Genomic DNA, 13,751 nt, shown 5'->3' with positions numbered 1-13,751 from the left:
ATAACTCCTTTGCCCAAATGTTTTCTATTCTCTTTTTCTTTTTGTAGCAAGCCATTAGTGGGGGATTGTTAGAATACTAAGTTAAGATTATTATTATATAATGGCTGCTAATTTTATATCAGTAGAATATATGTTTTATTCTAATTTGACCAAGTAAAGTATTGATTTCTATATGTACGTTGGATAAGAAAGAGTCCAAGTAATAAAGTCTCCTAATTGAAAGGAGTAGCCCAAAACTTACTCCACGTACACCATACTTTTCTCAAGAGTCGGTTGTTAATTTTAGGTTTAAATACCTTATACTGGCTTCATATATTGGGGCACAAAAACTCTCTTTATTCAGTGATTTCATTCTCATAAAATCATCTGCTTTTCTCCACGATTAATTTGTATATTTTAGGCAATTGTTTGGCAAGCTCCAAGTCATCCACCATGAGTGCACGTGTTAGTCGACTGGTTGCGTTAACCTTGGGGAGCAAACAGCATTCTCGATTGCGCCTCAGTCGTGCTGAATTTTGCATTCAAGGCCGTGATTGTATCACGGCGCAACAACTCGTTCTCTTTTCGATAAGTGGTTTTGGTTACTGTTATATATATATATATATATATATATATATATATATATATATATATATATATATATATATATATATATATATATATATATATATATATATATATATTGATTTGTGCTGGTTCGTAGATACAGCCAGGACCAACAATGTGTGTGTGTGTGTGTGTGTGTGTGTGACGATCGCTCTAAATCCATATGGACGAACACGTCATTCATCGATTTCATTGCGAGGTATTTGACCTCTAAATGATACGTTTTGTAAACATTGCATTCTTTTGAAAAGGCTCACCATAAATGAATATTTAAATCAAAGGTTTTCGATATCTAATGATTTCTACATATAGACAATCACCGTAAATAATAGTTTACAATAGTACTTCCGTTGACAATGCAGTCAAAATAAGATACATGGTGATGATTTGGTGAATGCAGCGTTTCCTTGAAAAATATGCCATGTAAGACTCCATGCACATAGCTTGTCTAACATATAAGCAAACAACGGAAGACTTCTAGGAAACCTGAGAATAAACATGCTAACAAGTGTCAACACAAAGGTTGGTGAGTTCATAGTTTTAATGTTTTGCATAATCTGTACATAAAGGTGGATCAAAAGATTTCAGTTGTTTCATCCAGAAACGTTTATCAAAATATTCTACAAGATTGAGCACCCTGGTAACTAAACTTAACGTATATATAATTTATACCCTTAGTATAATCATCTTAATAATACACGCAAACCAACGTGTACGCTTCTCAAATAGCATACGTCCGTTAAAAGGCTAGCACTCTAGCTCGGACGGGGATATCAAGCCCTATGGATCCATATACCACTATTCGCGCCCACCAGTTCTTATAACTGGAAGTTACTAGTTACCAAAGCTAAGCGATTTTTGGTTCAAACTCAGTGTAGAATTTAGTATGTACTTGTATCCATTACGTTTAAAATAAAGTGCATGTATTCTCAGCCCAAAAATATAGATTGCAAAAGAAATTAAAAAGGGTGCATATGAAACTCACCTTAGCAGCATATAAAGTCGTTCACCAAAATGTGACTGAAACTCGAATTACCAAATAATTGTAGATCTCAACCTAGAGAACATATGTTGGTCAATAAATGTCTATCAAGCTAGGTCAAGTCATAGTGTATCACAATCCTAATGCTCGAGATCGACATACAAAAGTTATCCAAAGTCGTTTCAAAAAGTCAATTTTGACAATAGTTCAACAAAACGAGACGTACCTTATATAAAGATTCATTTACTCGGTTGGTAATATTCAAAAATCCAATTTATCAATCTTACAAACAAGTTGTTTAAATATTAATTGCAGATTTAAAAGCAATTCTAATTAACGTCAATCATAATTCAGTTAATCATATCTTTTGATTCGTTCATCGAAATTACGCGATTTCTAAATGAAAAGTTATTGATTTTTCGCCAGCTTTCCAAAAACATGTATATCATATACCTTTTACTAGTAATATATGTATTTAATTCGTGATTCATTATAAACTGTTTAACGACGAAATTTAGCATACAAGCATGCATAAATATATATACTCGAACACTAGACATGGATACACAATTAATATATAAAAGATAAAATATGAATGCTCACGTATCAATATCGTGATTCAATATTGCAGGGAAGTACGTAGACGCAACAGAGATGATAAACACTAGGTTTGACTTGCCAATAATACCCATGAACATTACAGATAACCTCCATAGTTATAACCCATCGTTTCCTTAGCTCTATCCCGCTCGAAAACCCATTTTTGAAAATGACACGCTTATAACCTCGTCGTAGTATTTTATGTAATATACTAATAATAATACTCCTAATTATAAGATTAATAATAATATTAATCTTGATAATAATAATAATAATAATAATAATAATAATAATAATAATAATAATAATAATAATAATAATAATAATAATAATAATAATAATAATATGTAAGTGTATGTGTGCGAGAGATAGAGTGATACACAACTGAAAAACGTTCAAGCTTTATAGACCTGGCCTGTCCACCACAGCCATGCGATTGCATGGTTTGTGTGAGGGGATGCCATGCGATCGCATGGCTCCCATTTCCAACTCACATCTGATTTTGTCCTAACGCTTGTCGACATAATTAAATATAATTATAATATAATTAATTTATATAATAATTATATAATATAATTAATTATATATTATATTAAATTCACGTGCATAGTGGACTTGTAATTTTTGGTCCGTTGACTCGTACGTTGTCACTCGACTTATGTTCCGGTTCCGATTTCTCGAATGCATTTTCGTACGCTTAGAAAACTTGTACTTTTCGTTACGCGACGTGTACCTTTATCAAAAATTAAACTTAATCATTGATAAAACTATGTCACTTGAAGTATAGCTTTAATCAATTAAGTGTTTTGGTTATTTGCTTCTATAAATCATCGTCTCGTAGTATATATATATATATATATATATATATATATATATATATATATATATATATATATATATATATATATATATATATATATATATATATATATATATATATATATATTATCATTTTAAAATAGTGTTTTACTGTAGCAAATAGTGATTTTCGAAAACACTGTAGCTTTTCTGGTACTGTAGAAATTCGAAAATACTGTAGCAAATTAGTGTTTTACTGGTTCATCTTAAACATTTTAGTTAACTTATCTAAATATTAATCGAATCAATAATCGAATGTTACTATCGTTTACTAAATAACTTGAAATCATATATATATATATATATATATATATATATATATATATATATATATATATGCACATTAAATTATATATATATTGTTCATGAATCTTTGAGAATAGTCAAAGAATAATTGATTACATGAATATAGTTCCAAAACTTTCGTGACTCAACATTACAGACTTTGCTTATCATGTCGAAAATATTAAATCATTTAAAGATAAAGTTTAAATTTGGTCAGAAATTTCCGGGTCATCACACTACCTCCCCGTTAAAGAAATTTCGTCCCGAAATTTGAGTGAGGTCGTCATGACTAACAATAAAAATGTTTTCATGATGAATATGAGTGGATAAATAGAATTTTATCACTGTTGAATAATATGGACAAAATAATCCGATTATTCGAAGTGTATGAGGGAAGTTATCGTAATAAAGTGAAATGAGGGAATAGAGATTCATCTTAACTTTTGACGTATTAACGATTGATTTCCGGAATTTTAGGAATAGAAAATCTTCATAATCTATATAAGATTTGATTCTTCGGAATTTGCGGAAATTAGGATTTTCTTTGATTAAATGCATAATCTGCCTCGATTGCTATGTCTGATATTTCGCTATAAATTGACCTCTTCCGTTTCATTTATTTTCACCACTCATATAATCTTCTTTCTTATTTCATACATCCCAATAGATTGTGAAAATGCTTAATCCAGTTCTGATTCTTGATATTTTCCTGGCTATCGTATCATTCATTCTTCTTTTTCATCTGCCACCAGAGGAAGTTATTTTCTTCTACTATTACCTTGGGGTTATAGTGTTTTTCATTCTCCCGTGTCTTTATATTGCTATACGCATTGATATACACGGTTTGTAATTTCGGAGTTTTTATCGGGCTTTTTATTCTCCATTATATTTCGGAGCTTCATGCTTTTGTTTTCTCTTCCCGACCTTAAGTCAAGCGGATAATGGTCTAGAATTCGTAGTTATGCATTTCGAAATGAACATAGTCAATGTTCTAAGAAAGAAATTGTAATGACACGATCTTGATTTGTCAAATTACCAGAATATCCGAAAAAGACTGAATCATCAAGAAAAATATTTTCTTGATATATTTAGAGGTTAAATAGAATGAAAGAGTTATGTAACATGGTTCATGATAAGGGTATGATCCGTGAATCTTTATCACGTTCCATTAGAAACTCAGCAAGACTTACTATAATATAATCACGTTGATCAAGTGTCATTATATTATACTAACTCATGCTTCAATTCCCAACACTACTTCAAAAACATCCATTTTTCAAAATTTTTAGGATTTAGAAACTAAAATAGTTTCTTTTATGATGTAATACAGATAGCGCAAAGAGATAAATGATTTCAGATAAGAATAGTTGTGAAAATATCTTCAGGAATATCGAAGATATTTATAATGAAAGATACGATGATATCTTAGAATTTCTAATATTGAAGGATGATGATGAAGATTTTTTCTTAAAGGTTTAGAGGCAGGAGCAAGGTATTCGTTAATGACTTTAGCCAACACTGAATCATTTGGATTCTTTGAAGGCAGGTTCCATCTTTGTGATTTATCCATAGCCTCTTTCATACTTGACTCAATCCGTTTTTCAGTTCCAAACCTTCTCTTTTTCTCAGCTTTACCACCATACTATTCTTTATCATCAAACTTTTGACTGTTAAGGCCGTTTACAGTTTTTGCTGCTTCATCAGCATTTTTCCAATTTCAGAGAACTAGTTCATAGTTTGGGATGTTTTTCAGAAACTTCACATTCGAAGTATGTAAGTCTAGAAGATAGATGTTATCTATATATAACTGTTGTCGTAGAAAATGCTGCGAGATTCAAAATACTAATTGCTAATTCCCGGTGGTTGGTATGACAATTATTGTTACAAGATGTGGATGAGTACATGATAGGGTTTCAATGAGTATAAGGATTTTTCGAAAGGTCAAGGATTAATAAAGTTGTTGGTAAATTTACTGCTAATGTGGTGGAACATGAAAGGTTCCCCAGTAAAAAGAACGTATATGTCAAGGTTATAATAAGGTTAATCTGAAAATTCGAAGTTGACTGGTTAAAAGTATGGTAAAACTGGATACTTTGAACAGAGATTGCACGATTATTTTTGGTAATAACAATGCTAAAGGATCTTTCACAGTTTTGAAGTCAAATTATAGCTTTGAAAAATGTAGAGATCTAAGAATGATGTCACTTGTTAAATCTTGACTTGGATTCTGTTCTGTAATTGAATTTGAATAAGAATGGTTGTTCAGATTTTTATGAACGAATGTGTAGCGTTGTGAAAGTAGTGAATATAGTTGATGATAGCTGAATCAGATTCGAAGAATGTAACATATTATTTGTGAATTTATAAATATTTTGGGTATTACCTACCCGTTAAAAGTTTCACAAATAATATTTTGTGTAAGAGAATTTTGTCACAATTTTTATGAAAATATTAGTATGTATATTTTCTTCAAATGTAATACAGATTTAATGAGTTAATATCATATTAAGCTCATTTAATTTTCAGCTGGGACTAGAAATGAATAATCTCTAAAACTTTAGAAATTTCGTAATCTTCGTGGATTATCTCTTCAACGTAAATGAAATTATGAATCAATACTTCGTTATTCATTTTTATTGATATTTCCTCGGTGAATGATGTTAGTGCTCGTGGAATTCTTATGAACTTCATAAGATATAAATGATGTTTTCTAGAAAGTTTTGAGTACATCGAAGATAAAAGTGTAAAATCAAACAAGTAGTTGATTAATACACTAAGTTCATTATGAAATGGAATTCATTGAGTTGAAACAGATATTATAGTTAACGATGGTTAAGTCGTTAACGAAGGATGTACATCATAGCATAATAGTAATATGAATTAACCGACTAGTACCTCCTAGTTAAGATTCACACGTAATAGCTTAGTACGAAAAGATTTATTTTGATCTCAGAATTCATATATATATAAAATATACATATAATTTCTTTAGAGGGAATGAGTTAATACTTCATAACTCATTGATACGATATACGCGTTGTTGATTAGTGATGATGTTTGCGGTGATTATGGATCTGGCAGAGCTTGTGGTTGTTGTAGATGCTGACGATGCTGATGGTACTGACGGTGCTGCTGCTAACAGATCTAGCTTGTAAATCGTGCACCATTCCGATCAGGGTTTTATTTCATCATTTCTATTCGCTCATTCATCTGGTTTACAATTAGAACTAGAATAAGTAATCTCTATAACTTTTTGACACTACATATTCTCTGCAGAATATTTCTTCGATGAAGTTATGAATCAATACTTCATCGTTTGTTGTTGTTGGTATTCCTTGGTATCTATGGTGCGTATGACGTTGATGTTCGAGGTACAGATTGTGATGTTGAGGTGTGGGATGCGGATGTTGTTGTTGGTGGTGGTGATGGTACTGTTGGTGTTGCTGAGGGTGGTACTGTTGCTGCCGATGCTGCTGCTGGTGCTTGTAACCTTTGCACCATGTTCTCCAAAGCCACTACCCTAGCGCGAAGCTCGTTGACCTCTTCTACTACACCGGGATGATTGGCGGTTCGGACGAGCGGATGAATAAAATCCAGAATTTGAGATAGTATATTATCGTGACGAGATACTCTGGAAATGAGAGAGAAAATGGTGTCTCGAACAGGTTCGCCGGTAAGTGCTTCAGGTTCTTCTCCAAGAGGGCAATGTGGTGGATGGAAGGGATCACCTTCTTCTTGTCTCCAATGATTAAGTAGACTACAAACCCATCCCCAATTCATCCAGAATAGATGATGGCTAATTGGTTGATCCATTCCGGTTACACTGACTTCGGAATTCAGGTGAATATCCATATCGGAATAGCTGTCGGAGTTTAAGGAATTTGAACTAGATACGGGATCCATCTTGTATAATTAGGGAATGGTTACTGTTATATATATATATATATATATATATATATATATATATATATATATATATATATATATATATATATATATATATATATATATATATATATATATATATATATATGTGACGATCGCTCCAAATCCATATGGACGAACACGTCATTCATCGATTTCATTGCGAGGTATTTGACCTCTATATGATACGTTTTGTAAACATTGCATTCTTTTGAAAAGGCTCACCATAAATGAATATTTAAATCAAAGGTTTTCGATATCTAATGATTTCTACATATAGACAATCACCGTAAATAATAGTTTACAATAGTACTTCCGTTGACAATGCAGTCAAAATAAGATACATGGTGATGATTTGGTGAATGCAACGTTTCCTTGAAAAATATGCCATGTAAGACTCCATGCACATAGCTTGTCTAACATATAAGCAAACAACGGAAGACTTCTAGGAAACCTGAGAATAAACATGCTAACAAGTGTCAACACAAAGGTTGGTGAGTTCATAGTTTTAATGTTTTGCATAATCTGTACATAAAGGTGGATCACAAGATTTCAGTTGTTTCATCCAGAAACGTTTATCAAAATATTCTACAAGATTGAGCACCCTGGTAACTAAACTTAACGTATATATAATTTATACCCTTTGTATAATCATCTTAATAAAACACGCAACCCAACGTGTACGCTTCTCAAATAGCATACGTCCGTTAAAAGGCTAGCGCTCTAGCTCGGATGGGGATATCAAGCCCTATGGATCTATATACCACTATTCGCGCCCACCAGTTCTTATAACTGGAAGTTACTAGTTACCAAAGCTAAGGGATTTTTGGTTCAAACTTGGTGTAGAATTTAGTATGTACTTGTATCCATTACGTTTAAAATAAAGTGCATGCATTCTCAGTCTAAAAATATAGATTGCAAAAGCAATTAAAAAGGGTGCATATGAAACTCACCTTAGCAGCATATAAAGTCGTTCACCAAAATGTGACTGAAACTCGGATTACCAAATAATTGTAGATGTCAACCTAGAGAACACATGTTGGTCAATAAATGTCTATCAAGCTAGGTCAAGTCATAGTGTATCACAATCCTAATGCTCGAGATCGACATACAAAAGTTATCCAAAGTCGTTTCAAAAAGTCAATTTTGACAATAGTTCAACAAAACGAGACGTACCTTATATAAGGATTCATTTACTCGGTTGGTAATATTCAAAAATCTAATTTATCAATCTTACAAACAAGTTGTTTAAATATTAATTGCAGATTCAAAAGCAATTCTAATTAACGTCAATCATAATTCAGTTGATCATATCTTTTGATTCGTTAATCGAAATTACGCGATTTCTAAATGAAAAGTTATTGATTTTTCGCCAGCTTTCCAAAAACATGTATATCATATACCTTTTACTAGTAAGATATGTATTTAATTCGTGATTCATTATAAACTGTTTAACGACGAAATTTAGCATACAAGCATGCATAAATATATATACTCGAGCACTAGAAATGGATACACAATTAATATATAAAAGATAAAATATGAATGCTCACGTATCAATATCGTGATTCAATATTGCAGGGAAGTACGTAGACACAACAGAGATGATAAATACTAGGTTTGACTTGCCAATAATACCCATGAACATTACCCATAACCTCCATAGTTATAACCCGTAGTTTCCTTAGCTCTATCCCGCTCGAAAACCCATTTTCGAAAATGACACGCTTATAACCTCGTCGTAGTATTTTATGTAATATACTAATAATAATACTCCTAATTATAAGATTAATAATAATATTAATCTTGATAATAATAATAATAATAATAATAATAATAATAATAATAATAATAATAATAATAATAATAATAATAATAATAATAATAATAATAATAATAATAATAATAATAATAAGTGTATGTGTGCGAGAGATAGAGTGATACACAACTGAAAAACGTTCAAGCTTTATAGACCTGGCCTGTCCACCACAGCCATGCGATCGCATGGTTTGTGTGAGGGGATGCCATGCGATCGCATTGCTCCCATTTCCAGCTCACATATGATTTTGTCCTAACGCTTGTCGACATAATTAAATATAATTATAATATAATTAATTTATATAATAATTATATAATATAATTAATTATATATTATATTAAATTCACGTGCATAGTGGACTTGTAATTTTTGGTCCGTTGACTCGTACATTGTCACTCGACTTATGTCCCGGTTCCGGTTTCTCGAATGCATTTTTGTACGCTAAGAAAACTTGTACTTTTCGTTACGCGACGCGTACCTTTATCAAAAATTAAACTTAATCATTGATAAACTATGTCACTCGAAGTGTAGCTTTAATCAATTAAGTGTTTTGGTTATTTTCTTCTATAAATCATCGTCTCGTAGTATATATATATATATATATATATATATATATATATATATATATATATATATATATTATCATTTTAAAATAGTGTTTTACTGTAGCAAATAGTGATTTTCAAAAACACTGTAGCTTTCAGGTACTGTAGAAATTCGAAAATACTGTAGCAAATTAGTGTTTTACTGGTTCATCTAAAACGTTTTAGTTAACTTATTTAAATATCAATCGAATTAATAATCGAATGTTACTATCGTTTACTAAATAACTTGAAATCATATATATATATATATATATATATATATATATATATATATATATATATATATATATATATATATATATATATATATATATATATATATATATATATATGCACATTAAATTATATATATATTGTTCGTGAATCTTCGAGAACAGTCAAAGAATAATTGATTACATGAATATAGTTCCAAAACTTTCGTGACTCAACATTACAGACTTTGCTTATCGTGTCGAAAACATTAAATCATTTAAAGATAAAGTTTAAATTTGGTCAGAAATTTCCGGATCATCACAATATATATATATATATATATATATATATATATATATATATATATATATATATATATATATATATATATATATATAGTGGTAGGAGCAAGAGGGAAGTAACCAATCGGGGGGGAGCGGGGGAAGCAAAATCTTTTTTTTTTCTTCATTTTTTGAAAAAACTTTGTTCACGAACATTATAGATTGGATGAAAATATGAACATTTAATAAAGACACTTTGTGATAAATGTTTTTATTTTGGCGGGAAAACGCTCGAAGAACTAATATATAACAATTATCGTGTTTTTCGAACGTATGTTGAGGTTTTAGATATTATGGTTTAGATATTAGGGTTTATAGGGTTTAGATATTAGGGTTTAGAAATTTAGGGTTTAGATTTAGGATTTAGGATTTAGATTGAGTTTTTAACACGAACGGTTTAGAGTTTAGGGTTTAGGGTTTGGTGTTTTGCGTTTATGGAATAAACTCAAAACACAAACCCTAAACTCTAAATCGGGCTAAATTTTACTTCACAAAGCTTGAAAAAAAAAACGTTAACATTCTTCACGAACAATATTATCTTGAATGTTATTTTTGTCGATCGTTTTCCCGCCTAAATAATAACATTCATCACGAAGTGTCTTTTCTAGAAAAAACGAAATTTTTTTTTTTTTGCTTCCTCCGATTGGCTACTTCCCCGTTGATCCTGCCCCTATATATATATATATATATATATATATATATATATATATATATATATATATATATATATATATATATATATATATTGATTTGTGCTTGTTCGTAGATACAGCCTGGACCCTGGACCAACAAAAGGCACCCTCATTATTTAATTCCTTTTTTTTTTAATAAAGGATGGTTGTATGTTAGGCTTGTATTTAACGTTGTAGGCAAAAATTTGTTATCCACAAGGACTCCACGTGGCAATATATGAGTCTAATGAGAATCTATGTTATCAACAAGTAATCCACGTGGCAGAATGCCATTGAGCCTGATGAAACTGATGCAATCTAGAAACACTTGTATCTAACCACCCATATACGATCAAAAGTCTAAAAACCCAACACAACGCAGCATACAATTAATATAATTTGTGTGACTACCCGCCGGAACAAGAAGCAACAATTAACAAAACTAATGGCCGCAGCAACCTCAACTGTCGTAGGCTTGGCCACTTCATCCCTCTCATCACTAAACCGCAACAAAACCACCTTAAATTCAGGTTCATAATCATTTATCATCATTTAAGTTGTAAATTTAATTTAATTTCCGATGTTACAAAATTTTATTTAATGAGCTAGCTAGTTACTTCAAAATTAATTACCTGTACGTATTTTTGTTTTTGCAATGATGGATTCAGCCTTTTTGAGATCATCAACAACGGCAAAGAACCCTCTAAAGGTATCACAGGCTTCAGGTGGCAAATACACATGGTACGTATATTACACCCCAACTTCGATTTAATCTAAAATAATTAAATACGTAAACAAGTTATTTACTCCATAAACTGTTAAGTTGTTGTATGCAGTATGCATGTTTCATCTATCTATATATTCTACAAATGTAGCAACGTTTAATTTATTACGTTTTATAACCCGACATATATTAATTGATATGTTCAATTAACTTGTAATACGGAGTAACAAACTGCAAGTAATAGGGTATTTCATGTTTTGGTGCGTTTATTTATTTAATAAACATTAGCTTGTTCTGTATAGGTTAATTATAATAGATATATTAATATTAATGTTAATATTGTCAGTAACTTTCAAAGAGATTGGCTACGCACAGACTTGAATGTGATCGGATTTGGGTTGATCGGATGGCTTGCACCATCAAGTATACCAGCCATCAACGGTGACAGTCTGACCGGCTTATTTTTCGGGAGCATTGGAACCGAACTAGCTCACTTTCCTACTCCTCCCGCTCTCACCTCTCCTTTTTGGTTAGCTCAATCAATTAGTTTTCCCTATAAAATTTGGTTTCATATATCATCATTTACAGTAATTTCATTTTAGTAAGAAATTACCGGACTTATTATTTTTTTTATATATTTAATTGGGTGATTAATAGGTTGTGGTTGGTGACATGGCATTTGGGACTATTTATATGCCTCACTTTTGGGCAAATTGGATTCAAAGGAAGGACCGAAGATTATTTTGAGAAGTAAATTGATATTCTATGAGTGTCTGTAAACATTATTATAATCTCGAGTTTCAGATGAATGTTTTAGTTACTATGTGTTTAAATCGCTCTCTTAGAATTGTGGTTGGTTCACGAGTCTTCCTTATCCTTATGGTGCAATACATATACATTCCACATTTCCACATATAAATATATAAATAAACAATCTATCTATCTATATTATCATATAAAATTTTAAAATAATGATGTCATAAATAAAGATTATCAAAACTTAAAAAAAATCAAAATTAAAGAAAAAAATTTTAAGCCTCTTATGATAATGTCATTAAAATAATTAATTATTTTTAATAAAAATATTAACATGTTAATTTTATAATATATAAAGCATTATGTATAACTTTATGATAAAATACTCCATGACCATATGTACAATTTTTGAAACATATTGTACAACCTTTATATAATAATTGTATTTTAGTTTAAAAAAATTAAAGAAGCATTTATTACTAATAATTCTTATTAAAAATATAAATACTCAGTTTTAACGCAAACTTTATTATATTATTATTATTATTATTATTATTATTATTATTATTATTATTATTATTCAAATATGAGTTCTCTTTACGGAATTAATTACGTTACATATGTATGCGAAATACATATCCCAATAAAATGTTGTAATTTTATGACAAGAAAAATAGTAATTGTGATGAAAATTGAAGGAAAGTGGTGGAAGAATAAACGTAGTTCATTTATTCTGACCAAGTTAAGTATATATCAATATGTTTGTAAAAACAACGACAAATTTTTTTAGTCGAAATATGTGGTTCCACGGGTTATTAAACTAAATGACTTTAGTATTTACGTTCACTTAATACCTAAAACATATTATTAAACTGTTTCATTTAAATAAACTCGTGGTTTCACAGGTTATTTCACTAGTTGTAACTAAATTTTAAAATTATATTGTAATACATATTTATTTAATCAAAGATGTCATAGTAAACTCTATTCTAAAACACAAAATGTGATAAATAGTCTACTTTCTAAAATTTTCAAATTGACACAAAACCTTTTTTTTTTTTTTTTTTTTTTTTTTTTTTTTTTTTTACAAATCAACCCAAAATCGTCTATTTTCTAAGATTTTTAGATTGACACAAAACTTTTCTTTTCTACAAATCAATTCAAAACATATCAATTATTATAAATCAACCACAAAAAAATTCTCTTATTAAAAATAATTGTATAATTTTTCACTTATATTAACACAAATCAACTACAAAATTTTTACTTTTTATAAATCAATCACATAACTTATCACATTTATTATTATTATTTATTATTATTTTCACTTACTACAAATCACCAACATAATTTTTTACTTATTATAAATCAACTATAATTATTATTGA

At 29.9% G+C, this 13,751-nt stretch overlaps 1 protein-coding gene across 1 annotated transcript; it reads left to right on the top strand.

Annotated features, from left to right (window-relative positions):
* The first annotated feature begins 11,258 nt into the window (after positions 1-11,258).
* LOC139886349 (photosystem I subunit O-like) lies at positions 11,259-12,427 on the top strand. The gene is made up of 4 exons (XM_071870132.1): positions 11,259-11,413; positions 11,552-11,624; positions 11,954-12,136; positions 12,265-12,427. The coding sequence occupies exons 1-4, from the start codon at positions 11,329-11,331 to the stop codon at positions 12,359-12,361; spliced, it is 438 nt and encodes a 145-aa protein (XP_071726233.1). The 5' UTR covers positions 11,259-11,328; the 3' UTR covers positions 12,362-12,427.
* Positions 12,428-13,751: the final 1,324 nt, after the last annotated feature.

The sequence above is a fragment of the Rutidosis leptorrhynchoides genome, chromosome 1 (genome assembly GCF_046630445.1).
Source record: "Rutidosis leptorrhynchoides isolate AG116_Rl617_1_P2 chromosome 1, CSIRO_AGI_Rlap_v1, whole genome shotgun sequence".
Lineage (NCBI taxonomy): Eukaryota > Viridiplantae > Streptophyta > Magnoliopsida > Asterales > Asteraceae > Rutidosis > Rutidosis leptorrhynchoides.
Note: the sequence above shows the minus strand (reverse complement) of the source record. Positions and strands in the feature narration are given on the sequence as shown.

Coding starts and splice junctions, on each gene's coding strand:
- LOC139886349 (XM_071870132.1), top strand. CDS start 11,329: ATGGCCGCAGCAACCTCAACTGTCGTAGGCTTGGCCACTTCATCCCTC. Junction 11,414..11,551: donor CAAAACCACCTTAAATTCAG/GTTCATAATCAT, acceptor TGATGGATTCAG/CCTTTTTGAGATCATCAACA. Junction 11,625..11,953: donor TCAGGTGGCAAATACACATG/GTACGTATATTA, acceptor TAATATTGTCAG/TAACTTTCAAAGAGATTGGC.